At 43.1% G+C, this 26,308-nt stretch overlaps 1 protein-coding gene across 1 annotated transcript in view; it reads right to left on the minus strand.

Moving 5' to 3' along the window:
• Nucleotides 1-16,224: 16,224 nt before the first annotated feature.
• Nucleotides 16,225-26,308, minus strand: part of URI1 (URI1 prefoldin like chaperone) — a 41,157-nt gene continuing 31,073 nt past the window's right edge. The window contains exons 5-11 of the mRNA XM_053987456.1: nucleotides 26,219-26,308; nucleotides 25,947-26,007; nucleotides 22,784-22,964; nucleotides 21,933-22,206; nucleotides 21,184-21,326; nucleotides 19,323-19,581; nucleotides 16,225-17,042 (exon numbers count right to left, since the gene is read on the minus strand). The exon at nucleotides 26,219-26,308 is cut by the window's right edge and continues 2 nt beyond it. Of these exons, the coding sequence (XP_053843431.1) occupies nucleotides 16,854-17,042; nucleotides 19,323-19,581; nucleotides 21,184-21,326; nucleotides 21,933-22,206; nucleotides 22,784-22,964; nucleotides 25,947-26,007; nucleotides 26,219-26,308 (1,197 nt within the window). The 3' untranslated portion in view covers nucleotides 16,225-16,853. The remainder of the gene's footprint in view (nucleotides 17,043-19,322; nucleotides 19,582-21,183; nucleotides 21,327-21,932; nucleotides 22,207-22,783; nucleotides 22,965-25,946; nucleotides 26,008-26,218) is intronic.

The raw sequence follows: 26,308 nt of genomic DNA on the forward strand, positions 1-26,308 counted from the left end.
TAATTACAAAGCTATCCATCAGTAATTTCAAATAATAAGTAAATTGGAGGGAATTGTGATCTGTCTCCAGATAGTCTGTGAGCAGAGAAAGCAGCTAAATTTGTTGAATAAATTATTCATTATGGATTATTCGCTCAGCTCCACTGCAATAGCAGTGACATTGTTTAATTTAATAGCACATTAAGGGATCTTTTTCCTTACACAAATGAGTGCATTGCTCCCAGCAAGTTGACTCTTGAAGATGCAATACTGGAAACCTGTGAGAGCAGCTAGCCCTGTTCAAGGCTTCAATTAGGTTTTGAGCAGAGAGAACCCTCATAACACACCACTGAGGATATTTGGCTGCAGCCCTTGCGCGGGGTTACAAACGTGCTTGAAAGAATACGGGGCTATGCAAGTCCTGGAAAAAGAACTAGAAACCAACCACTTCACTTTGAAAATGACTGTGCTTTCAGATGGATCTGAAAATACCAAAGCCAAAAAGCCAGCTTTTATTCAGATCTCATCTGACCCTGGAGAAACAAGTGCATTTTATCTGAGCCCTGTAAAGTCTGGCAGCTCCTTTTCCCATCCCCAGCCATGCTGGAGCTCAAAATCCACAGCCAAACTCAAGAATAGTGAAACTCTGCCAACTAAACCAACCCTTTCTGAACAGCCACTGCAAGAGTATCAGTCCTGTTGATTCTGTTGACTGTCTTGACTCTCCCTGGAGACAACATAAAGAATGGTGAATATTTGTATAGCTCATTTACAAGTAACTACCTACAAGAGGACACTTCCCCAGTGACTTTTTTCCTCTGAGAATTTAAGATCTTCAAAGTCCCAAGGACTGTACAAACAGCTGCAAAACATTGTGACACGCCAGCTCTGGCCCTATTTCTTGATCACTTTTGCAGATGTGGCTCAGCCAGACTCTTACTCTGGGCTGTGACACCCAGGGCTGACTGGAGAGCACCGGCTGACACACACCCTGCAGCACTGCCCATGGACACCAAGCTCTGCCTCCACCCCCTCTAACACCACTGGTGCCTTCCACTGCACACCCAGCACACCCAGCACAGCACCAAGATCATTTTTTGGAGCCTACTGCAGCCCATGGAAGTGAGGGTCGAGGACTGGCCAGCCACAGGCAGGTGGCAAAGGCTAGCCCATAGAATCCTTCCTGCCAAAAGTGTGGTCTTTGTGGGACCCTGATGTGAGTGCCACACACAGACACAGGGAAGGGCTCATGCAGGTGGAGACAGATTAAATATCAGCCACTGACAAGAGCAGGAAAGAAAATAAATCATGTATACCTTTCATTTGGGTTAAAAACTGCTGAAAAAGGCCCTAGTGAGTGAATACATCAATGGAACTGCATTGCCCATTCATGGATGAGAAATGTCAGGTTCTGAAATACCCTGAATCTGAAATACCCTGAAATACAAACACACAGAGAAACATGGATGCATGCAGAGATCCCCGACCTGCTCTGATTTATCTCCTTGGCATTTTTGATGGTGTGTGTTGTTTAGAAAAGGACCCCCTGAGCACAGGCCTGTGGGCAGCAGGTACAGTGCTGTCTCCAGGCAATTGTGGTACAGCAGACAAGAAACAGATTTCTCAGCCCTATCAGACTGCCCTCCACACAGTGCATTTCCTGCTGGCTGTGCCCAGTGCCCGTGGTGTCACAGGGCAGGCAGTGCCTGGGTGTCACTGTGCTGCACTGTGCCAAAAGCAGGAGGAGCAGCAGTCCTAGCATGCCGGGCCCAAAGCAGCAAGGACAGGCACTCAAACTGCATGATAAAGGAATGACCATTCATACTGTGGCAGATTCTCAAGAAATATTCCCCTTCTCTTGCACTTTTTTTTTTAGCTGGCATTATAACTCAGATGTGTGTTACTTATGTATATATGTGCTTTATATATATACACATATATATGTACAACTACTGTATGGATTCCTGGTAATTCATTTCCTGCACAGCATTACAGCAATAAAACAGAACAATAAGTATGGGAGTAAAACTTAAAGAAAAGCCATAAGGGAGTAAACTTAAAGAAAAACCTACCAATACCAAAATGTTAGAGAAAAGAGAGAACAATGACATACAAATCTTTGAGTCCCAGCAGAGCCAGCAGCCTGTTCAAAGAGAATCCATCCATCCAGGCAGGTGCTGTCCTTTCTCCTTTCCTCCTTTGGTACAACTGTTTATATCCCTTTCTTTAGGTATTGTATTTAATATCTAATATATATTATATTTTTATCTAATAAGCTACAATGTTGCATCCAGTTTAGCCTATCTGTAGGCAAGTTGCCCCATTATGCCTCCAAGCATCTATACCACATCATTCTGCCTATAACCTTAAAATTGAAATGCCATGTCATATTTTCTACCATCAGTAGCAAACGTTATCTTACCTTACATTCTATTATATCATTGTACTTTCCTCCCTGCTTGATAAGCTGTCAATATTGTTTTGGCATGAGAAATTTCCATCTCACGCATCAGATGATCTCCATGACCTTTAAGCGAGTTGCCAGTAAGATAATTTACTCACATTGTTGTGACAAAATAATATCTCTTCAGCCTGGGTCACATGACATGATCATTACATGATTTTTCCAAAAATGATTAAATTTTGCATGTTTTGGGGGTGGAAGACCTCTGTGGAAAGCTGAAATTACTAGATTGCTTATCATTTCAATTAGCTACAAAGAGTTAAAAAGGCTACTTGCCACTACTTCACCCAAGGAGCACATCCCGAATTCCCACACTGCACATAATTCTCTTTAACTTCAGTCACTCTTTTCACTCTTTTTGCTGTAACTGCTCATCCTTTTGCAAGGAATGTTTTAATACAATAGTCTTCACAGCGTCTTGTATTAGCAGGAGGATGTGATCACAAATATCACATCCTTTTGGCATCTTTTTGGCTCTCTGTGCATAACAAAAATGTCAAACAGATTTTAATGAAAGGCTGCATGCTTGTGGGTATTGACAGTTTGACATAGAATCCTAATTTTCAGATGTCTTGTTCTTACTGTTTTTAACACAAATACTTGCAGGATAAGAGCAAGGCAGCACAACTGTGGAGAGATGGTATTTATATAATGTCCTCCTATTCTCACTGGCTCTGCTCAGCAGCTTGCCCAGTTTCTGTGGGGTTTGGCCTGAGAGTTTTTGTGGCTCAGATACAATCATGTTCAACCCCAGTTTAGAAACCAATTTTTTTTTTCTCCTCACCCACAGCATCTGGGCTGCTCCCTCATGGGCCTGGGAAAGGGACAGCCCCAGCCAGGGATGGGGCACAGCAGGCAGGGAAGAGGTGACGAGGGGGCCCATGGATGCCCCTGCAGGAAATGCACCCCCACAAGCTGCATGCCAGCTTCATGGGCTGCAGAGACCAGGAGGAACCAGGAGGAACATCCCACAGAGGACAGCAGGGACCGGGAGAGGTCTGCACACCACAGTCCCTCGAGGAACCATGCATAGGGAATGCACATGAATATATATTTGTATTTATTTATTTAACTGCAGTTGGGCTTCCTTCTCTTACTCTCCCTGTGCTGGAGTGACTGACAGCTCTTTGTTTAACAGCAGAGAAGATGTCAGGACTTCAGGAAAGGGGCGTGAGGCTCCCTCCATCATTTCACTGGAGTCCTTCCCATCTCAAGCACCCCACCCTGCTAACATTGGCTACTTCTGCACCCCTCTGAGAGAAGATCACAGCAACTGTCTACTCAATGAGATATTAGGGAAAACAAAACTGAAAATTAGAGCTGAGAGCATCAGGAATTGTCAGTGGGTAAGATATTACCCAAAGCTTTCCACAGGCAAAATTTTAAGGTTGCCGTTATCTCTACCAGCCATGGCCATGGACTCCACAACTCTTGCACCACTAAAAACTCGGTTCTAGAACTTCCTTCCCCTCCATCCCACAGTGGTGGGACAGAATAACTCTTGCCTAGGAAGTGCCCTGTTCTCCCCATGTGCTATGCTGATAATTATTATGTATTAGTCATGCCTCCCAGTTTCACCTGCTGAGCAAGTTTTGTCACCACATTCCCTTGTCCCCAGGATCAGGTTGGAGGCCAGTTCTGAGAGGCATCCTTTGACTTCTGCCTAGACCTGTGCTTTGTCTTTCAGCGTGACCAGCCCCATCTCCCTCCCTTGTCTTGCTGTTAAGGTACTTATCTTGCCTTAATAATTTCCCACATGGCACTTCATCAAAAACTCTGCTGTGAGAGATGAGATCTATTTCATTTCTTCTGTCTAGAAAATCAATGATCTTATCAAAGCAAGATACCAGTTTTTTTTCCAGCATAATCTATGTTTAGTAAAGTTATGCAGCATTTTAGACCATTTTTGCAATTCTTTGGTTAAATTACCATTTCCTCCAAACCATGATCTGAGCTTTGCACCCAGCAGATCAGCTCAGCAGCCTCAATGCTGTCACTCCAGCTCTGCATTGCTGCCCACATGGCCTCAAATTACTCCTGTGAGGGTCACCTTTCATGTACTTGGACAAAAAATAGTTACTTTTTTTAATTAATTACCAATTACATTCATTGATGGGGTCTTATTCATCTCTGGTTGTCCTGTATCTCATGCCTTCATCACCTTCTCTGCCAATCTCCACTATACATGCAAGTTATATCTATATCTATATCTAATCTGTAAGATAGCCTTGGGACATGATCTCTGTACTGTTTCCATGAACCTTCTGCAGAGTCACACTCCAAAGACCAGGACACAAGCCCAGCTGGGCTTCAGAAACCAAGCCAACACTGTGATTTATGTTTTAAGGCAATTGAACAAAGTTTGCATGGCTGGTGAAATGCTTAGTGCAGCTCTGCAAATAAGACCAAAGAGAACCGATCAATGTAATGCCCTATTGACAAAGTCTGAACTGTAATACATATATTTTGTACGTTTTTATTGTGTTCATGTATGTTGATTCATAGCTGCTTTATCAATAAAAAAAACACCACAGAAAGTTTTATACCATAACTGTCACCAAAATTATTTATTACTAGGATAAAAACAAATTTTATGTGGACTGAGATCCTTTGTGGTAAGATGCTGAACAATAAAAAGAAATACAGGATTTCCTGCTCTATACAGCACTGGGCCAAGGAAAGCTGCTAATTTCTCTCCATTCTATAGAATCCACAGGTGTGCACACAGATATCTATCTATATGCACATTCAAGGTCACATAGGCACTCCTGTGAAACATTTGTAAAACAATCAATGTCCTCCTAAAAAAAAAAAGCATTTAAAGGCCTACAACATGCTAAAAACAAGACAGTTTCAAGAACCATGAAGTCAAACACTTATCAAACTTGGAAGCCATTACCAGCCTCTCATCAATTATACCTCAGAAAACAGTTACAGGGGACCAAATACTGCAGCCCTTGACTGAGCAGATCCCCCTCGAGGTCACCAAGAGGGTTGCCCAATCAAGAGCTGCAGAATTTGGTGCAAATTTAGCGATTTCTGTGTTGTGGTGCCCATTTTCCCAGCGGAGACTTTGGTGCTGGAGGTCCCCAGAGCAATGCTGTGCCCCAGCACCATGGCTGCTGGGCCTGGGGAGCCTCCCCTCTCTGCCTTTCCATTCCCACACAAAACAAATAGCAGAACTTTTTTGTTGCCCATGCAGAATAGTCGAGGCTAAGGTATGAACTGCGCAAAATTAAACCCCTTGGAATATTTATTAAAATCTGCTTGCTTAATTTTACCAAAATGTACCACAAACTTCCAAAGGGAGGAAGCCTCAACTTCTGAATGTAAAAAAGATGTAAATATATTCCTGGTAAACCTGACCTCTGTGAGCTATACAAAATGACTACAGTCTTGTGTTTCAAAGATATTCTTCCTTGAAAAATATCCATTGTTATGGCATTTCCTTGACTAAGTAGAAATAACAGAGGTTATGCTTCAGCTATACACAACAATATTATTTCTTTTAATATATAAATGTGCCAAACGGGATGTATATAAAGAACACTGATAGAGTTCCTAGAGCTGTTCTCTGCTTCCTATTGTTACAAACAATAATTTGAGGAGAGGAGAAAAAAAATCCCACAAAGAAGGATTTCAGCTTAACACGAGCAATACTCCTCCTGCACATCTTTCCTTTTATGCAGTTTTGTTTCAGTGATTTGAGCATGTTCTAATTTTGTCATTCAAGCCATCTGACTTTCACTGCTCTATACAAACAAAACCTAATTTAGTCTGAGATGTTTTAAGTCATAACAATGACGGATGGCCAAGGTTCAGGTGTGCTAGAATATTTAAATACCTAGTCTATATTTTCCTGATATAAAGACAGGCAGCTTTTTGTACTCTGATTAATTATGATTTTGTGTCTGAAAAAAATAGCTCTTTCTATTCTACATTATTAATTGGTTATTTAATTAGGGATTCTGGTAGCTTCAGATGTTGGGTAGCTAAAATTGTGCCGTGGTTAAAAAAAAAATAAAATTAAAAAAAAGGCTAGCTCCATACTGTTGCCTTTTTGTATCTTATGAAGGTCACAATAAGATGTGATTGTTTGGCACAGCAGCAGTGAATTATGCCACCCAGACAAGCTTTTAACCTATGTGCCTTCACTCTGAGTGAGACACACAGGGATGTGCTCTCTTTAAACAGTTCTCTATTGAAGAGGATTCAATCACCATAATGAATCTGAGGCCAGGCAGCAATCTTCTTCACTGAAAGAATTTCTAAAAGATTGTAGAATTTGTAAAACGAACAGCTCACAGACTAAATGGCTGTGTGGGTGAATCAATTATTGCAGGGCTCGCAGTAGTCATAATATTTAGTACATATCATAGAGTGTTTCAGGTACAATAAGATATGCTAGTTTTTTCCCATTCCTGCTTGAAAGTGGTGTGTGCTCCACCAACTTAGTCAATCTTCGGGATCTAGTTAGAACTAGTATTAAGTCAATAAAAAAATCCATCTGCAGCTGTGGTGCATGTACCAGGATCCGAAGGGCTCACATTGCAAAACAGTAATTGTATTAAAACGTGCACCACCGAGCTGCTCGCCAGGAAAACACATGATGTATCGTGAAACACAAAACACATTGAGAGCTGAAATATTTTTAGAGGTAGAGGAGGGCCAATGCTGAACAGCTTCCTTATTAATACAATAATTATTTTATTTTGACAGCACCATTTATAACCATATAGTCTGTGTCCAGCTACCCATATTTCCATTAATCAATGGATTTGAAGACAACTGTCATAATTTCATTTTATTATGACTTATAGGTTCATCGCAGTTCACTTAAAAATTACTATGAGCAAGACACTGGTGGGCAAGAACCAGACCTTTGTGGGCTGCCAAGGGCTCGTGCCTGGCACTGGTCTGCAGGGACTGGGGGGACTGGGGGCAGTGGGACCAGCTGGGATGCCCAGGGGACACCAGGCTGGTTGCTGGAGAGGGGCCAAGGCTGTGCTGGTCGATTAAAAATCTTGAGCACTTCAGCTCACAGGTAGGACATGCAAACCCCTGCCAGCTCCCAGTGGGATTGTGCTGGGATGCTGTGGGGGAAAATGGGAACGACACAATTTGGCCTTGAGAGAGGAAGCATTTCCGCTGTATTCAAAAGCCACCAGAGTACAGATCTAAAGAACCTCAGGTCACTTCTCAACCCTCCAGCCTGGCCACGAGTTTGCAGCACCCATCTGTGAGCAAATGGGGACCCAGCTCTGCGGTGTGGCCACGCCACAGCCGAGTCACGGTGTCACAAAGCCGTGTCAGAACCTGCCAAACGCACTTCCACGTTGTGTTCAACCTCCCCAAAGACACACAGGGCTAGATGGCAAACAGGGTGTCCCTTTAATGAAACTACAACGTATTAAAAATTATTACAGCTTCGTCTTTTCAGGTTTTAGACAATGTAATGTGATTTATTCAAAGAAATGCTGATGATTAGACATTAAATGGCACTAAATATTCCACTTCCTCTGCGCTGCCTGATAAACTGGTTTCATTAACATTATAAGTAACAAAAGTTTCCATTTCAGTCGGCCCATTTTGTTTTCCTCACGATCTAAGTTGCAGCTGCACAGCACTATATTACAGGGGCCTCGCCGAGCGGCAGCTCCGGGCTCTCCATCACTCCCCGCGGTTAAAGGGACCGAGGCGGCTGCCGGCAGCACGGGCGGGGCGCTCCGGCCCGGCCCTGCCCTGCCGCGGCTCCCAGCGCCACCGCAGCACCGTCCCCAGCCCTGCCGAGCCTGCAGCCCTTCACCCCGGCCCCAGCCCACGGGAACACACCCGCGGCAGGCTCAGGGCATCCGTCTCCTGGGGCCGGCACTGTCACCCCAACCCCACTGACATCGCCATCCCGTTTTTCTCTTCAAGAGATTTTTCTTTAGCCGCCAAGTCTGTCCCTACTAAATCATGTGCCTCAGCCTTAAGTGCAGGTTAACACTGTGCCCTGAGTGGAAGCTACTATATTTGTCAAGGATACCTCCGTGATTTATCTCTGCCAGCCCCATAGAAGAACTCACATCTGGATATACGGTGCCGCTACATAATTTCCAAATTCAGCCATTCTGCCTGCTCCCTGGGAGACCTCGCTCGGGGTCTGGAACTGCTGGAATTACAGCTAATTCCCAATTCAGGGCCTCATTTCAGGCCCTACCGAGGGTGCCACAGCCCTGCAGCACCAGGTAGGGATGCTGTTGCATGGTATCCTCCTGACGTGCCGAGGCTCACCCGCACTTTCGCCGCACTTTGGTCACATCTGACTGCCTTCAAGGAAAACCTCCCTTTGCCAGAAGCAATAGGGACACTTTTTGAAAGACATTTTGAAAGTAAGATGGTGATTTAAGTGCACACCAGCCACTGCTCTGGTATTTAATAAAGCCTCACTCCTGCCCTTGGGCAGCACTGCCCACTCAGAGCAGCCCTGGCTGTGTTTTGGGTGGGGGGCAGGGGTTGGTCCAACCACCTCCCATCGCTCCCTGTGCAGGAGAAAACAAAACCCCCACATGCACAAAATGCCAATCCAACAGGGCAAAGCAGCCCCGTTTGCTTGGTGTGAATCTGGAACAACTCTAACGGGCTCACTCTGGATTTACTGCAGCAGTTCCAAGCGCTGGATTTGGCTCCGCATCCCACGGGATGAGCATCAGCCCCCCAAGAAAGCCCCCAGTGTGCACAGAGCAGAGACCCAGCAGCACCGAGCCCAGGCACCACATCCCTTCCTCGTCCCAGAGCTCAGGTGGCATCCCAACACACACAGATATTTAGATAGCTATATATTATTGTTTATGTAAAGCCATAGCTTTCCCTTGATTGCAAGGCATGGTGGGGCTGCTGATGAGGTTTGCTGTTGACATTTCTGCATTAGCTGGCTTTTGTCAATCCTGGCAGGCTGAGAAATTCTATCTTAAGGGCTGTTCTTTATTAAATTTGCAAGATACAAAACTGTGACTGACTCTTTTCTTTGGTGAATGTATAAATAATAAATCCAGATCGCTAAAAATAACAATTAAAATATTGCTCAAATTTAAAAGCACAGAAAAATTGGTAATTTGGAGACAGCCCTGTGTGGGCTGCAAGAGCAGACAGGGGCTGGGGGCAGTGTCCCTCCTCGGGGCTTTTGGCAGCTGTCAATATTCAAAGTGCTTGAGGAGGGGGACGGGGCTGGGCAGAAACCAGCGCGCCTGAGCCGAGCCGCTATGTGTCTTACCAAACTTTGTCACAGAGTCTTTTATGCAACTCCTTTATGCAGGATCTCTGACATAATTCCTATTTTTTTCCACCAGCCATTATATATGATAAATAAAACAATGCACTGAAAACACTGAAATCTCTCATCAATGTCTTTGTGAAAAGGGCCCAGATAAATGAGTCTTGGAATCAAAGGCAGATTACATGACTGACCATGTATCATCCTCTATGTATTGAACATAGTCTTTGTAAAGATAGAGCGGTAATAAAAAGTGGTATTGTGTGCTGTGAAAGGCTGTGTGGGTCTGTGCATGACTAATCTGTCTTTCTGCATTATTTTATTCAATCTTCTCTGACTTTATGCCTTTGACATTTTTGCTACACTCAGTAAATTTGAGTGAATAGGCAATTTTAAAGAATTTTTATAGGGCTTCAGAGAAGTCATACGCAGACTGTATCTTTGTTCAGATTTAACAGTTTAAATATTTCCTTTGTCTAGGATGCAGAGTAATCTTTAGGCAGAGGAGAAGAGGGGGATGGGGTAGGAAATGCCTAAACCTCCCTTAATATTTTGGCACCCTTTTGGCAGGGGCAGGAGCAGCACAGCAGGGCCCAGCCTGGGGGTCGTGGGGTGCCCCTGGGGGTGGGGGTGATGGGCTGGGTCGGGCTCTGGCAGGGCCGGACGGGCTGGGCTCAACTTTGCTGCGGGAAGAGCGGCTCCCTCCCGCAACTCAAGTGGGAAGCAGATGAAATGTTTAAGGGGCTATTGTGAATATAGGCTTAAATATGATCCTCTTGCATCAGCCAATTTCTCTGACAAGATATTGCAAGGGTTGCTGTTTCTTAGTAAATAATGATTTTATTGCATCTCTTTAATGAACTGATAACGTGATACACAGTAAATTATCTGCATCTATAACATTACTGAGGATAAGCAGCGTGGTTTTAGTAATTTATACCACAGAGAGACATGCATTATAAAAATAGGAAAATTATTTCCTTTGTTAAATTGTGCAGAAGTCTTTACCTGAGGAACACCAGACAGATTAATCTCCAGAGATCCACTCGCTTGTATTTAAGCTGTTGAACTGTTCGCTGTTTTTTCCTCAGAACAGTTGAAAAAAACATTTTGCGAGCCAGAATTGACACTGTGGGTATTGTTCCTGCTCACACAAGTTATTAAAATAATTACTAAGCTATTTTGAGGTAACTTGAAGCTTTCTTTAAAACTTAAATCCAAATCTGAAGGAATTAGTGTGAATGATTTGCATTGATGACAACCCAAGTATGGCAGCTGGCTTTCCCGGGCACCTCCAGCGGCGCAGCACCCCCAGATGCTCCCTCAGCCCTGGCAGGGACTGAGGGGGGATTTCTGAGTGGGATTGCTGGCTGGGATGGGGTTCGATGCAGGAATCTGTGTTAGGGATCCCTGTGTTAGGGATGCTGTGGCTCACAGGGGGCTGCAGAGGGGCTCGTGCCAGACCCCACACAGCCCCAGAGCAGCACCAGTGAGACCCACAGCATCATCCTGCAATACTCAGCCCTGGTCCTGCTCTAGGGGAAAAGGCAACCCCTTCAGGCAAGCCCCTACAGGTCCCCAGTCCCTCTGGGATCAGCAGCTGGCTCTGGGAACCTGTGGTGTCACTGCCAGGGGCCACTTGGACCTGGGTGCTGCAGGGCACTCATCTCTCATTTCAACCCAAGCAGAGGCCAACGCAGACTTTCCTCACCAGCTGCCACTGGCCCTTTGTGGCCTGAAAGCTTGGATTTGTCACCCAGGCAGGGCAGCAGTGGGTGCACAGTCCCCGCTGGGATCCACCTCCACAAGTATAACCCTGGGCAGGTGGGCCAGGGGCTGGGGAAATTTTTTGAGCTGCCTGTAAGCACAGGGCAGCTGAGAAGAGAGGGAGGATGTACCAGGGGCTGGATTTTTGGTTGCACTTTAGTATCATCATTAACCTTTCCAAGAGATAACTTCACGGACAAGCCGGGATCCCAGAGCCCTGGGTCGCCCCATTAATCCGCAGCCCACCCTTCCGAGAGGAGCACACTGCTGGCAGATTACAATCCTGCCAGATGTAATCATGTTTTAGCATCTTACTTCGAAATTTTAACGGGTGAAAATTCCCCATCTCGGTGCAAGATTGCATCATGAATTCCCTCTGCCTCGTGCAGCAGGGATGGAAAAATACTACTTTTCATCCTTGCACAGTGCTTGATGTAAGTTTCTGAAAATGAGCGCTCTAGTAAGCCTAAAAATGTAGGATAATATGATTCATTTATAGATCTCTGATAATAGATGTGGTTTCTGTTACTCCGTTACCACACCAAAGATTAGTCCTGCTCCTTCAGGAAGGACACAGCACCCTCCTCCTCCCGAACCATTACCACAAAGCAGGATAAACAACAAATACCACCTTATCATTAGCCGCATGGAGCAGTTCCCATTGATTTATGACGCCAAACACCGCAAGGCTGGATCAAGCAGGAAGTCCCTTTTTTGCAAACATGATTTCCACAAGACCGGTGTAAAATACAAGGAGCTGCCTCACCTGGGCTTGGTTTTGTTTACCAAAAAAAAAAAAAAAAAAAAAAAAAAAAAAAAAAAAAATTACAACTTGCAGGAATTCTTCCCAATATTAGTTATTAACAACCCCAAGATGGCATTTGCATTTTTATAACCTTGTTACTTAAAAGTGAGACAGCGGAAGGAAAGACTTGGCGCTAGCGTTCCCTGCGTGCTTTAATCCCAGCCTGAGCTTTTTATGCTCGAGAGCACCTTGTGATGCTGTAACTAACCTCAAACCCGGAGCAGCGGGAGGGCAACAAACCCCCGAATACAGCAATGTCATGCTTTACAGGCGTACTCTCCGCAACAGCATGAATGGAGAAAAAAACCCCGGTTGCCAAGGAAACGCTCCAGTCCGGGTAATTATTACAGTAACTGTCTGCACACCCCACCTATAACACAAATGAATAATAAATCAGCGGCTGACTGGCAGCTCTCCGCGGCCGCGCCCGCCGCCGCCCCCTCCCGGCCGCCGCCCGCACCTGCAGCCCGCGCGCCCCCGCGCAACGGCCGCGCACCCGCGGAAGGGAAGGGAAGGGAAGGGAAGGGAAGGGAAGGGAAGGGAAGGGAAGGGAAGGGAAGGGAAGGGAAGGGAAGGGAAGGGAAGGGAAGGGAAGGGAAGGGAAGGGAAGGGAAGGGAAGGGAAGGGAAGGGAAGGGAAGGCTCTCAGCGCACCCGGGAACGATTTGCTGGGCTTGATTTAAAAGACGCAGCGGGAGTTGGCAAAATTCACGTATCGTGGGGTTAATGTGGGTTAGAGAGGAGCTATTTGTAACACAGAGACGCTGCATTCCAAACGCACACATCTGATTTCTTTTAATCCCAGCTCGTTTTTTGCGGCATAAATCACTTAGTTAAAATGAACAGCCAAAACAGCTGGTTTAGACATTCGTGAGACATCCAAAAATCTGCTGCTTTAGATGCCCTAAGCGAGCAATGGAAAGCGCGAAGTGCAGCTCACCCTACGAGGGAGAGGGAGATGGGTCAGGCACCCCAGGGCCGGCTCGCAGCCCCACCGGCCCAGGACGGGCCTCTCCTCCCGGCACGGAGCACAGGGCATCCTCTCCTCCTTCCTGCAGCTCCCCCAGCCAGACCACCAGTGCCACGGCCGAGGTGTTCCCCGCACTGCCCCTTCTCCGGGTGCAGCCAGGTGCCCAACACACCTGAGGGCAATTAAGAAGATTAAAGAGCGGGTAGTTTCTCCCGACGGGTCATTTGCAGTGCCTAATTGATGCAATCAGCGCACAGGGCAGTGCGGGGCGGCGGGACTCCGCTCGGGCACATGGCCGTGTAGCTGTGCCCGCTGCACCCACCTGGCACTGCCCACCTGTGCCCGGGTGTCCAGCTGTCCCAGCCAGGCCGCATTCCTGCTCAGGACATGCCAAAAAGCCTTTGGGAGCACTGGGAAAACCAGCAGCCCTTCCTCAGCCCCGTGCCCAGAGCCTTCGGCAGACACGGAGCCTTCCAGCAGCACGGAGTCACCAAAGGAATTTCAGAATTGAAATGTACCCTTATTATTATTTAAGTGAATAAAATCCAGAATGGTAGCACTGAGGGCAAAAAGGCAAATGAAAATTAATTTACCCCCAGGAGCCGCTCAAGCCTCCAATTTGGGGATCTGTTCCTCCAGCACATGTTTATGTTACCCACACATTGGTGGTCACCTGCAGCACTTCTTGGCTCCAGTGTTGCAGAGAAAGCAAATTTTGGGTCCTCACAGAGACAGGCCTTCACATGATTGCTTTTTGCTGCTTAGATTTTTATCTGCTTTGATAGATTTAATTTTTTGTTGTTGTTGTTTGGTGTTTGTAAACATTCTATAAAACGCCTACAGCCATCTCTCTTGCTCTAGGCACTGCAAGTGAGTCTGCTGCTAAAGCCCAAGTGAAGAGAGGAAAGACGAAGGCTCACTCCAGCCTGCGAGCCCTCTGACAATTAAATATACTGCACAAAGGCACAGACACACTCAGGCTCCCTATTAGGGAAAACACTCACTCATGTGCTTAGTTTTAAGCATGTGGTTAAATCCATTCTTCTTTACAAAATCTCCGAGACATAAGCACATGCCAAAGTGCATTCCTGAGTAAGGATGCTTCCCTGAACTGAGGCCATAATTCATTAAAACCCAAGGTGCATTTATCCTACTTTTTCTTGTGAGCAGAGATGTGAAAAAAGGGGAGGGGAGAAAAAAAGAAAACAAGCAAAGAATTAATTTTGATTTGAAACTGATCTATGGTGACAAGGGGCATTTGGTTTGTTGAAGTAACTGGAAGTGGGAAGTATTTCAGAAGATATCTAAATAAATCTTTTTAAAGGTTTTTTTTTTTCTCTCTCTCTCCCCCTTTCTTTCTTTCTCTCAGTTTTCCTCTAATTACCCATGTCTGGTAGTCTTGGATCTCAACCCCTTGTTATTTAAAATACATATTCATGGAACTATATTTTACAGTTGCACTGTTCTGGTTACAAAATAGCTTCTACTTTTCTAGGACATAATTTCATTTTGTTTAGCCAAGAATTCATTAAAGAAGCTATAAATAACCTCCTTTAAATATTTAGCCGTGAATAGAGGGTGGACTGGCATTGATGGCTTATTTTAGTACTAATGCAATATGCTTAAAAAAAAAAAAAAGTCTGCATTTGAGCATGAATCAAGTTAATGATTAACACTTTCAACGTGACTCTCGGGCTGTGCTGGGAGCGGCGCTTGCCCCCTCGCAGCCGGCGCGCTGCGGGCGCAGCAGGGCTGCACAACTTTCCCTGCAGCTTTTCCTGCAGCCAAACACAATTTGCTCTGGCCCGAGGGGGAAACATGGCCCCAGTTGTGGTGGGCTGCTGCCCCCCCCCCGCCCTCCTGCTGCCACAGTTGGCCAGAGTGTTCTGCCCATGAAACCACTGTGGCTTCCCAAACTCCTAGCAGGGGACAGCAGAGTTCCACAGAGTGCCCCTGCTCACTTTAAAAGTCACCTTAGAAACAGAAGTTCCAGTGCCTCCACCTCCCTTTCAAACAGAGTGAGGAATGTTGAGACAAGGGGGTGCTGGTAATTCTGTTCCAAAGCCACACCATGAGCTCATCTGCTGTGATCTGAGAGCAAAGGATCTGGGTACAAGGTGCAGTTATTTTAGGGGAAGGTGAGGAAACAGCATTATCTGCTTGCCAAGATTTGGAAAAATCAGATGCTGATGGCTCTCAGGCTGCCCATTTACAAAGTCACAGTCCCTCCTCACCCCTCCCAAGTCTTCCTGCCTCACCTTTTAGGCTGTGGCTTGATGGTGTCAGCTGGAGAGCACCATCAGTTTAAGGCACTCCAGCTCCCCATGCCCTCTGCCATCGTTTTCCCTTGTCCTTGCTCAACACACAACCCCCCTCTAATTGTGCTGATACAGACATGCTGAGAGATTAGGAAACTGACTAGGTTCAAAAACCCACACACTAATGAAAAAAAAAAATTAAACCCAGTACTTTGTTTTTGAAGCCCATCTCTGTCACCTACTATCACTCAAGGGGTGGCCTCTAACAACAAAAGCTGTGTCAGCAAAACAAGGGGATGGCAAGAAGATTGGAAGGAGCTGGGCAGGGAATCCTGAAGCCAGGACTGCTCTCAGTCACGAGAAGGATACACCAAACTGTACCCAGAGTGCTGCAGTGCTGCTGCATTTTGAAATAAAGCTGAAGCATTAAGACATTTTTCCTTAGTGCTGACTCCCTCTGGGCATTCCCAAGACAATTACAATGTTTTCTGAGTATACAAAAGAACTAGGAGATTTTGTAATCAAGAGTCTGAGTTTATGCTTCTCTCCTTAAGAGCATTCAATTTCCATGGACATTCATTAGCAGGAGGTTAAAACACAATGGCAGAAGAGAATGGACTGCTTTTATGTCCATGTGGTAGTAAACACTTCAAGCTAGAAATGCGAGTTCAAAATAAAATCCTCTCTGTGGAGCTTCCAAATTAGTAGTAAAGCAACAAAAACCACACGAGTTTCACAGCTTTTTTACTGAAAATTTAATTTTACAAAATACCCTTTTCCATCAAAGAAACTTCCCTGCAATGTACATGAACCTGGTATTTTATAGACCTGTACAGTGAGATATCAGAGAGGTTTGAAAGAAGGAAAAAAACTTTTAGCAGACACCTAGTTGCAAAACCTACAGCAATGTGAATACAAGTGTGTCTTAAAATGCTAAAGCAAGTAATGTAATATAATTGGTGAATCTATTTGAAATGTGAAAAGTTTCCTTAAAATGGTCCATATGGTATGTAGAACATCACAGCTGGCACAAAACTGCCTGTATTTAGTTTTAAACACAAAAACAATGTATGTAAGGAACAGTTTTTGAAAAAGAACCCAAGTGCTGCTATCATAAGGCAAACATATACAAAGGTGCTGACAGCACACAGGGAAACCGACAAAATAAGATGAATACTCAAGTGTTCAAACACCGAACTGTTTGTTTTCCTAATGCTGCCAGTAAACGTTGAGGAGACAACGGCGCCAAATTACCACAGGACACCCTGGTAATGGTGGGTGCTACGGAGAAGGCTTTATATCATCCCCAGAGAGGTGAAAGCAGGCAAGAGTGCTCATGCCTGGGCTCAGCAGCACCTACTGAGTCTGCTGCATCCTGGCAGCTCTGAATTTGGAAATCCTCTTGATAGGTTCTTCTGGGGCGTCAGACAAAAGTTCCTCTGATTTGCGCTCCAGAATGGTCGGCAGCACGGGGTGAGTGAGGACTGGGTGTGGTATTAAGGAGGGAGACAAAGGCTCCTTTTCTACGACAGTTCCAGAAAATGCCTACAACAGAAGAGAATACTCAGAATGAGCTAATAAAATGCAAATGTGAAGCTATGCCCATAAGGTCATTACCCTATATTAGCCTGATTAGAATTGTTATTTCTTCTAATCAAAAGTAAAGAAATACCCTTAAATCAATGATTGTTGCCTGCATAAGTAACCACATTGTAATTAACCTCAAAATATAGCTTGTTCAAGGATGACTGAATGAAAGACACTATCTTAAAAGTACTACTTAATCTCATTCCTACCGCATAAATGATGTAAAAATTTGCTTCCTCACTGACACACGCTCAAGAAATAAAACAGCTTATGTAATACAGAGTTTTATTTTGGATAAGAAATTGAGAGACTTTGCAAAGTTGATGTCAGCATTTCCATTATATGTCATTTTATGACTTAGTATCTTTAACTGCATCAATCTGAAGCATTGCGTATGAACCGGCAAGCGCATATTTTGTTTCTTCTTTTCTCCCTACCAAATATGATCAAAACTGGTGAAAGCCATTTATATTTAAGAGAACAGCAAACTTGCTTCCAACTATTTCTCTCTATAAAAGGCCTAATAAAAACATCTAATGTTTAAAAATTGTAATTTATATGCAGCTAATTATGTGACAATCCTTTTCAACTTAGCAAAGAAATGACCATGATTCCTGGAAAACAAGCGGCTCAGAACTACTTTTCATAAACATATTTAAGAACAAATCACTCCACTATGTATTGAAAACAGAGAATTCAGAATGCCCAAGGACGAGGGGAAGCAGCTCACATCCAAGGTCTGATGCTCATGCTGGGCACAAAGGAATGCACACCAGATTTAGTCACTATGCTTAGTTCTGCTTTTTCATAACTCAGTTACCAAGAAAGACAAAGCAAAACAAACAGGCCATTCTTTTCTTGCAGGACCTGCAAAAAAAAGCAGTGCTTTTTGTTTTCTGCTCCAGTAGCCCAAGTGCGCCTAAAGCTGTGCCTGTACAACTCTGTTAATCTAACAAGAAGCTCATTTTCAAAAACAGGTAAGCAAAGCACAAACTAAGTGATGGTGTTAAAATTAGAAATAAAAATTTAGTGTGTTGCAAATTGTAATGGAGAAATAATGGATTTCAAACACCCACAAAAACAACCAAAAGCAAAACAACAGCATTTAGGGAAGCATATCTGACTGGAGCGTTTTGCTCAATCTCCTTCAGTTGCTTAGAAAATACATTGCATTGTAGAGAATAATCATGCCAGATTCAGGTAACAGACTGATGGGTAACATCTGAAGTGTACTTAGATGTTTTATAAAAACAGAGCAAATATATTCCAGAATGTATACAATGTGGAGTGCTAACTCCACAGATAAAATTTCCATCATGAATCTTCACATCCTGCCTGGATTCATCTGAAGCTGTTTGCATGAAAAATGGTGGTAAACAATAGCTTTTATGAGGAATTCATTTCTTGTCAAAAATAATTTTTGCAAAAATAGTGCTTTCATTGAACTTGTCCATTGCACTGGGAACTACTGAAGACTCAAGTTTTATCTAGTTTGAAAAAATTAGTGTAAAGTTCTTACAAAACAGAAATGAATACGCTATGCCACAAATTTATACATTTAATTCTTGTATTCACCCAGTCACTAAGCAACTGTGTATCTTCCCTTACATCGTACAGTCTGTCTTTTGTGATGAAGTCCTGAACTTTCCAAACACATGTAAACAGATTTGTTTGGGATCACTAATGACTTAGTCGGGAATGGGATGAGAAGGGGTGCAATGCTTCCTTCTACCAGGCAATTTCTCAGCTATTGGCACATCAAAATAGTAATTCAGCTGTTATCTGTGTGTTTTAAACTTGAAACACTCCTTGGAAATTAGCTGTCTAGTAGTGCAAGACAGGTTAGAGAATCACCTCTCCTCTTTGATCAGTTACAGAGTATACAGGTTTTCCTCTTTTTGTCTAAAATCCTGCTGTCTGTCCTGCAGTGAAATGGTCAGGATGACCCAGGATGTTTCAGGATGAAACACACGTTTCAGTAACACCAGTGAGTGATCACTTTGTTGGATCTTTACAGAAGAGCTTCAAGTCTTGGGGAAGCCACGTGAGCAGCTCCTCCCCTCTGCCCCTAGGATGTGTGTGGCAGAGGCCTGTCACCTGGTATGTCCTTCTGAAGCAAACTAGGTAGGAGTCAGAAAATTATTTTAAAGAAATAAAACTGATGGTATAGACAACTAGAGCCATTAGATTTCTCATTTTTATCCCTGCCAACAATCAATAATGAATTAAAAACTGTACCTCAGTTGTCCCTGAAGAGGGAGGAAGCTTTTTCGGTAGCTGCTGCTTCCCCTCCCCCTCCTCTTCCTCGAGGATGCCTTTGCTGGTGTCAGTCTGAGTGGCTTCATCACAGCTAATACTCCTCTGAACTCCTCGTCTGTCATCAAACTCAGCAGCACTGTTCTCACTGGTATCGCTACAAACACTGTTCTCTCTGCTTCGAGACTTCAGAATTGATTTACGAGGGACACGTTCTCCATTCACAACATCAACAAAGACTCTATAAAGGAAAATGTTAGCTTTAATAAACCATTTCAGGATCAGATGACAAATTTACAGTGATCTTGCTTTGTCTTTTGTACAAATTAATTATGATGTGCTTTCCCAACTTTTTTGCTGCAGAATGACAATACTGTACCTTCAGAGGCACTTTATTTACCAGTGTACAAGAATCAATTCTGCAGAGTGAACGCTGTTATGCCCTTTATTCAAGCATTAAGTTGGTACTTATTTTCAGCAGAAAATGCATAGCTCTTTGAAAAATGTTACAAAACAGAAAGGTGTGAGTTAGAAAAAGTTATAAAAAAGGTAAACTAAATGATGACCAGGGTTGTTTCCATAAAGAGAATCAGACCACAATCTGGGAATGTTTTCTAGAGTTAAGTCCTTGTCAAATGTAGAATACAAAAACAAATACTTGAAACATTCATTGCACATGGAAAGGATGGAGCTTTTTCCTAACAAGTGTCATAATCTGCTTTCAATTAGAAACAGAATTTTAAAAATCAGCTTGTATGATCAGATCAACAGGAAGACTCTTTTCAAATATTAACAGACTGTGAACTGACAAAGATGGCTCTTGTGCTCCCTCTCCATGACTTGAGAAAGTCAAGGGTGGATGGAGAAGAATGAGAAGACAATGCCAATTTTATCAGACTCATAAAGGAGGAGCCCAATGACTGGATGAGTTTTAAGGGTGTTACTTGTTTCTGACAGCTTTATTCATCAAGCACTTATGGAAATACATCTCTACAGAAGATGGAGTTTGCAGAGCTCAGGGAGAGGAGCACAAAAGAATCTTTTGCTCATCTTCAGCCCTAGCAGCTGCAATTGAAGGACATGGTTTCGCTTTTCACATTTTGTGACATGTTTAACATATTTAGGTACCCAAACACACAGACATACAGTGGAATTTTCACAACCACTTAATCAACCAATCCAATAGGTGTCTGTGTTTATTCTTAGAAACCTTAATACTTGTTTTAACTATCCTGTCACCTTAGCGTTTTGTACAATCCCCTAAGCCCAGCACTGTTTTTCAAGCTGTGTGTGGGTGTCCTACAGGTGAGCAGTACCTTTTATGGAGAATACAGAAAGTGAAAGACTGAGGCCAGGAAGAGGGAATGCAAAAGAAACTATGCAAGCAAGGAGCTGAGTATGTTTTGAAGACACAAAAAGGAAGAGAGAGTCCAGCAAATCAATAACCAGGAAAGCAGGAGTATTACAAGGGGTAGATCTGGTCAGTTCTGTTTGAAAACAAACACAGAAAAAAACGGCAGGGAATTAACCAGAACACATAACATAACTGCTGCATTCCTTTCTGAGGATGATACATACTGGCAAATTTACCTCCATTTCAGAAGCTCTGAAAAAGCAGGTAAATGAAGAATTGCTATTTGGAAAAGGAACCATTAAGCTCAAAAATATTTTATGGATACGAAAGCACAGCAACCATGCAGAAGGCACAAACTTTAGTTTTTAAGTAGTAAATTCAGTTCCAGCTGTTTCTTTCAGGAAACTGTAGGTGGGGTTTCACACTCTAGGTGGACAGAAATAAAGGAGGAGGTCTGCTCAGGGGAAAGCTCCACCGTAGATTACCCACCGGTAAATATCCGCTGGGGTTTTGATGTTGGGCAGCTCTGGAGCTGCAGGGCCATCGCCACTGCTGTTCTTCCTTTTACGCTTGGCCTCTTCTTTCTTTTCACTGAATTTCAAAATAGTATTTTTTCCTGTGTTTATTCTTACCTGAAAATTGAACACAAATGATGGTCTAGACCATAAAATCAACAATCACCAGGCTGCAGATCAACTGATTCCTGACGTTCTCTTACCCAAGCAGTTGGGGACCAGGAAGCATAGATGAGTTAAACAAATGTATGAATGGTAACATTCATAGTGTGCACTGTTTATTCTCTACCACTTGCACTAAGCTGGGGCATTTCTTTGCTCTCATGTGCACATATTTTGCATATAAAATATGACAGTCTGCTTATTCAAGCTCTGCTCAACACCTGAGCTTTCAAAGGTCAGTTTCAAGGCAAGTAAGAAGTAATTTAAAAAACTCCTAGACAGGATACTGCCATTTACAACAACCAGAAGCCAGAACAGCAAGGTAGACATCTGAAGTAATTTTTAATACCATTTTTAAATACTATTTTAGTATCATTTTTAGATAATATTTAGGATGACAGGATCTAAACAGTGGGGTTTTAATCATTTGAAGAAAAACCAAATGTCACCTCCAGCTAGCATTCTACTACATCTACAGATCTAAAGTTTTCAGCTTTACATCTGGCATATATATTTTATGTAATCTCTTGAGAAAAGATAAAAATTAAATAAAGTACAAACCTTTTTAGGTTCCACAGTGTGAGAGAAATAAATAGTTGGAACAGAGTTATCTCCAACATCTCTATCATCTTCATCATCGCTGTGATAGTAAGTCGAGCCATTAATGTGGCCCACACAGAAGTCTGAATTTCCAAATTCTTTATGGAAGTTGCCCTGAGTAATACAGTCGTCTGCCCTATATGTCCCATTCACACCTGTGTCCTTAACCTTATCCTTCTTCTCCTGTTCAGAAGAGATTGAACCTTTTCCATTTGTCTCAACTGTATCAGGCATCCTATGGAATGAAAAATATCTGTGTGAACAGAGGCAAGTCATGCTCTTGAGAGACAAAAATATACAAAATAATGAACTCACCTGCATGTAACTTTCTTTACCCAGGTGCTGTATTTTTAGACAGACAGTGCAACTTCTTTGTGCCCTCTAACAATGACTGTGTCCTTCCCACACCAACTGGAAATACCAAAACTGTGACATCGTGGCTAACAACCCATGTATTGCTTGCAGATCAGAATAGTTCTAAGGATGTCATAGAGCATTAAATGTGTAACTCCCACATGGAAAACTATAGATTTTCATAGCCTGTGGGAAATGAATTTCACTTCCTTCTCTTCATCTTTAAGAAAAAAAAAAAACAGAAGGCTGGACTGCTGTAGTTGCACAGAGGCAGATGTTAGGAGCTCTGGTGTTGCAGTGCATCCTTTGTTCAAGTCCCACCCTTCTTCTACCTATAATTTGAATTCCATCTGTGTGATCAACTACTCGCACTGCTGGTGAGACCCTGTGTGTACCAAGAGCCCCACACTCACAGCTCTCTGAACTCCAGTCCTGCCTGTGCCACAGCAGCACTGTACCTGTCAAGTTCACCAAGGACCTCTTCTTGTCTCTCGAGCTCTTCTAAGCGGGCCCACAGTTCCTCCTCTGACTGAAAACGACCCATTGGTTTTGTATCATTTCCATTTGCTGGAAGATCTACCTCAAAAACATTTGATACTTTTGGCTTTGAATGAGGTCTGTGAGCAGTTCGGTATTTTCCTGTGTAATAAAAAATAAGATGCAATTACTAAGGCGACTGACTGAAAAATCCAACAAAAATATCCAACAAAAAACATTTCAGGGGTGGGAAAAAACCCACAAAGGAACTAAGGAATACGGGCAGAACATTTTCCATTTCAAACTACTGTTTAACTGTTTAAGTGAAGCTGTCAATGAACCAGAGCACCAGCACAGGGTAATAGTCTCCGGATGTTACAGAAATACCGAGGCAAAGCAGAGATGTTTATTTACAAAGCAGGAGACGCTGATCCTGTGGACAGTTTTATTACAATGTGGGGTTTTTTACCTCTTGTGCCAAACACGAGATTTTGACTTGATCTGATAGGTATCAACATGTGAATGTGGCATTTGCTCACTGTCCCATTAACAGCAGGTTTTATTAACTGGGAAAACAAACCTGATTTGTATTTTAGCTCATTTTTAATACTCACACTTAAAGAACAGAGTAGTTTTTTTTTAGTTTACAAAGAAGACCATTAAAAATTATCTCCAGAGTTACCAGGAAAATCTGATCAAAATCCAGTCATTATCAATCACTTATTTAGTGAAAAAGACCCACTACGAAAATCATACAAAAACCTGCCTTTCAGAAATAATAACTATAAACCCCATTTAAAGCCACAGAGGTGACCTGAGATACACACTTGTGAGCAAATGGTAGTCAGTGACAAGTTCTTGCTGGCATTTAAAAGCCTTGCTCCCTGGTAAAACAGTGCATCCAGTGAGGATGGGGAATACCTTTTCCTGTTTGAGTGCTGTCTGGCACATAGGGAACAAATCCTAATGCTTCAGCCCTGTCTGGGTGAAGGGCAGGCCTGTGTGTTTGACCCCTTTTCCCTGAGACCAGCACTCTTAGGGCCACTGCCTGTTCCTGAGAGCTCCCAGGCAGCTCCCAAGGGAAGCTCCCTGCCCTCTGCCCATCACCACCCACGCAGCTCCTGCATCTCTTCCCAGGAATGAGGACCCATCCCCTTCCACCACTGCCACAAATGCAGTGGGACTCCAGTGGATCTGTGTGTCTTTCTGAAACTGCTTTGTGATTCCAATCAACAGCAGTACAATGTCTTCGTTACTCAGCATCCTTTGTGTTTTAAAATCTCTATTAACCAACTGTGCAGCCATTTTTTTTAAATTTTAAGAACTCTTGGCTTAAAGATATCCTTATTCAAATACGTCAGCTTATACTTTAATCCTGAGTTAAATACAAATTCAACAGCAACATTAAAAAGCAAACAGGTGACTGCAAGTAATGCTGGAATGTGTGTCCCCTACTCTTCCATGGGATAGCACTTTTCATCATCTTGTTAAGAAAAGGCTGAAATGTGTTTTAGTGAGATTTGAATATAAATCGAGGTAAGCCAAGCAATCAGAGTAACTTGTGAGGATTTAATTTGCTATAATTACAAAATTAATAAATAAAATTGGAAGGATTAGTTAACAATCTATTTCAATTTGATTGTCAATTTGTGCCCTCCCAGTTTCTGTTACCCTTCAGTATTAACCACTGACTTGACTACCAAGGTAAGCACATGGCTTCCTGAACACCAGCAAGCGGTTCAGCATGCCAGTGATTCTCCCTCCTAATTCAACACAGCTTCTGTCAGTTAGGAAACCAGGTCATATCAAAAAGACAACAGAGAGATAACCACTTTCTGCTCCAACATCTACTGTGCTCACTCACTGATACCTCAAAGCACCACCATTATCTTAATACACTAACCAAAAAAAGTGAAGTAGTAAAATCCAGAAAACAGAGAGGTAGCAGGAAACTAAAGGAGATGCTGAGGATACTCGTGTTTGCCTTCCTCTGAGATACAGCCCATTTCCACATGAACAAAACCAATTCTTAGACTGATGAAGCCCAGCCTGCCTCAACCACGAAGTTGGGTCTCTTAGCTACTTCTTTCTCAGTCACAGTACAGACTGGTGCTGAGAGAAAACATTGGTAATTTCCACTTAACAGATTTTCAGCAATAGTTAAGAGGGTGTCAGAGGACAACAGTGACAAAGGAAGTTTTGGATACAAAAAAAGCTGCACAAATGCTGACCTGGCATGCACAGCATGGTGCTGCATTAGCACTGTTATTGTGGGATGCATTTCCTAGAATGTTACTCCTCCTATTCTGCAATGACATGTACCCATAGTAGATACCCATGTACACCTTAATCAGCCTTGGCATAAAAAGATTATTTTGATTTATTCTAAGAAAACCTAACATTGAACTGCCCACAGCCCTCTGCAAATCTGCTCCTCCTAAAAAATGACCAAGTGATGCTATTTTCAGATTGTAAAATTACTTGTGCCTCCAACTTTGCCTGAGTCCTATCGGGCACTATTTCAGCTAGCACAGAAATTATCCAATTAATTCCTTAGCATAACTACCTTTGCTTCCCAGTGTCCTCCAACCTTTGGGAAGCATTTCTGCAGTCCAGGAGCTGCACACCAGGACTGCTGCTGTGCTTGTTCCCTGCCAGTCATGGAACACCCCAGGATGAAATGTTCTCCTTGTCCCTTGATGTCTCATCCCTGTCCATGCTTCATCCCCACCCTGCTGACACTGATCACATGCTTTCCCCCTTAACAGGCAGAATCTGGGTTTCTCTAGTTTCCTTCTGTTGTAAAACTCACACTTTATTGCTAAGAAAGTCTTCTCCAGCCCTCTCTCCTGGAGCCAGCCTACTTTATTTTCTGCCTCTCTTCTTGCAGAGAACTTCAAACTCGCAGTGTAGACTCTTCAGAGGAAAAATACCACCCTTATGGCTACCAAGGGATAGCAGAGAATCCACACGAAATTGAGGGACAGAATCCATCTTACTTGAGGATTAGTAGGTTTTTTTTATTTGAATAAAGTAATTCTTTTAATGTAAAAGACATAGTGAAATGAAGTAATTTATTCAATCCCACATAAGGAGTATTTTGCTTACTGGTATTTCAAGAAATGTTTATTTTAAATCAGTTACCTTTTGTTTCAATGCTATCATCTTCAATTTCTTCTCTTATGTCAACATATTCACCTGCAGCCTTATCAGAAGGAAGGAAGATTAGGATTAATAAGTATAATGCAGTGTATTTAATAACAGTCTAAATAAAATAAGACTCAGAAACAAATACAGTGATATGCAAGACAGGAACAGCTACATTATTCACACCCTTTTATCAACCTGAAAACCCATCATTTTTCGGATTTTTAAAACTATTCCAAAATTAGGCTGAAACAAAACTAGACACTTACATCACTCATTTTCTGCAAATCTTCTGTGAATTCAGCTCGTGATTCAAAATTCTTCATGACTTTTTGCAAATCATCCAGTGCTTTCCTTAC

Source organism: Vidua macroura, chromosome 11 (assembly GCF_024509145.1).
Source record: "Vidua macroura isolate BioBank_ID:100142 chromosome 11, ASM2450914v1, whole genome shotgun sequence".
NCBI classification, from domain to species: Eukaryota; Metazoa; Chordata; class Aves; order Passeriformes; family Viduidae; genus Vidua; species Vidua macroura.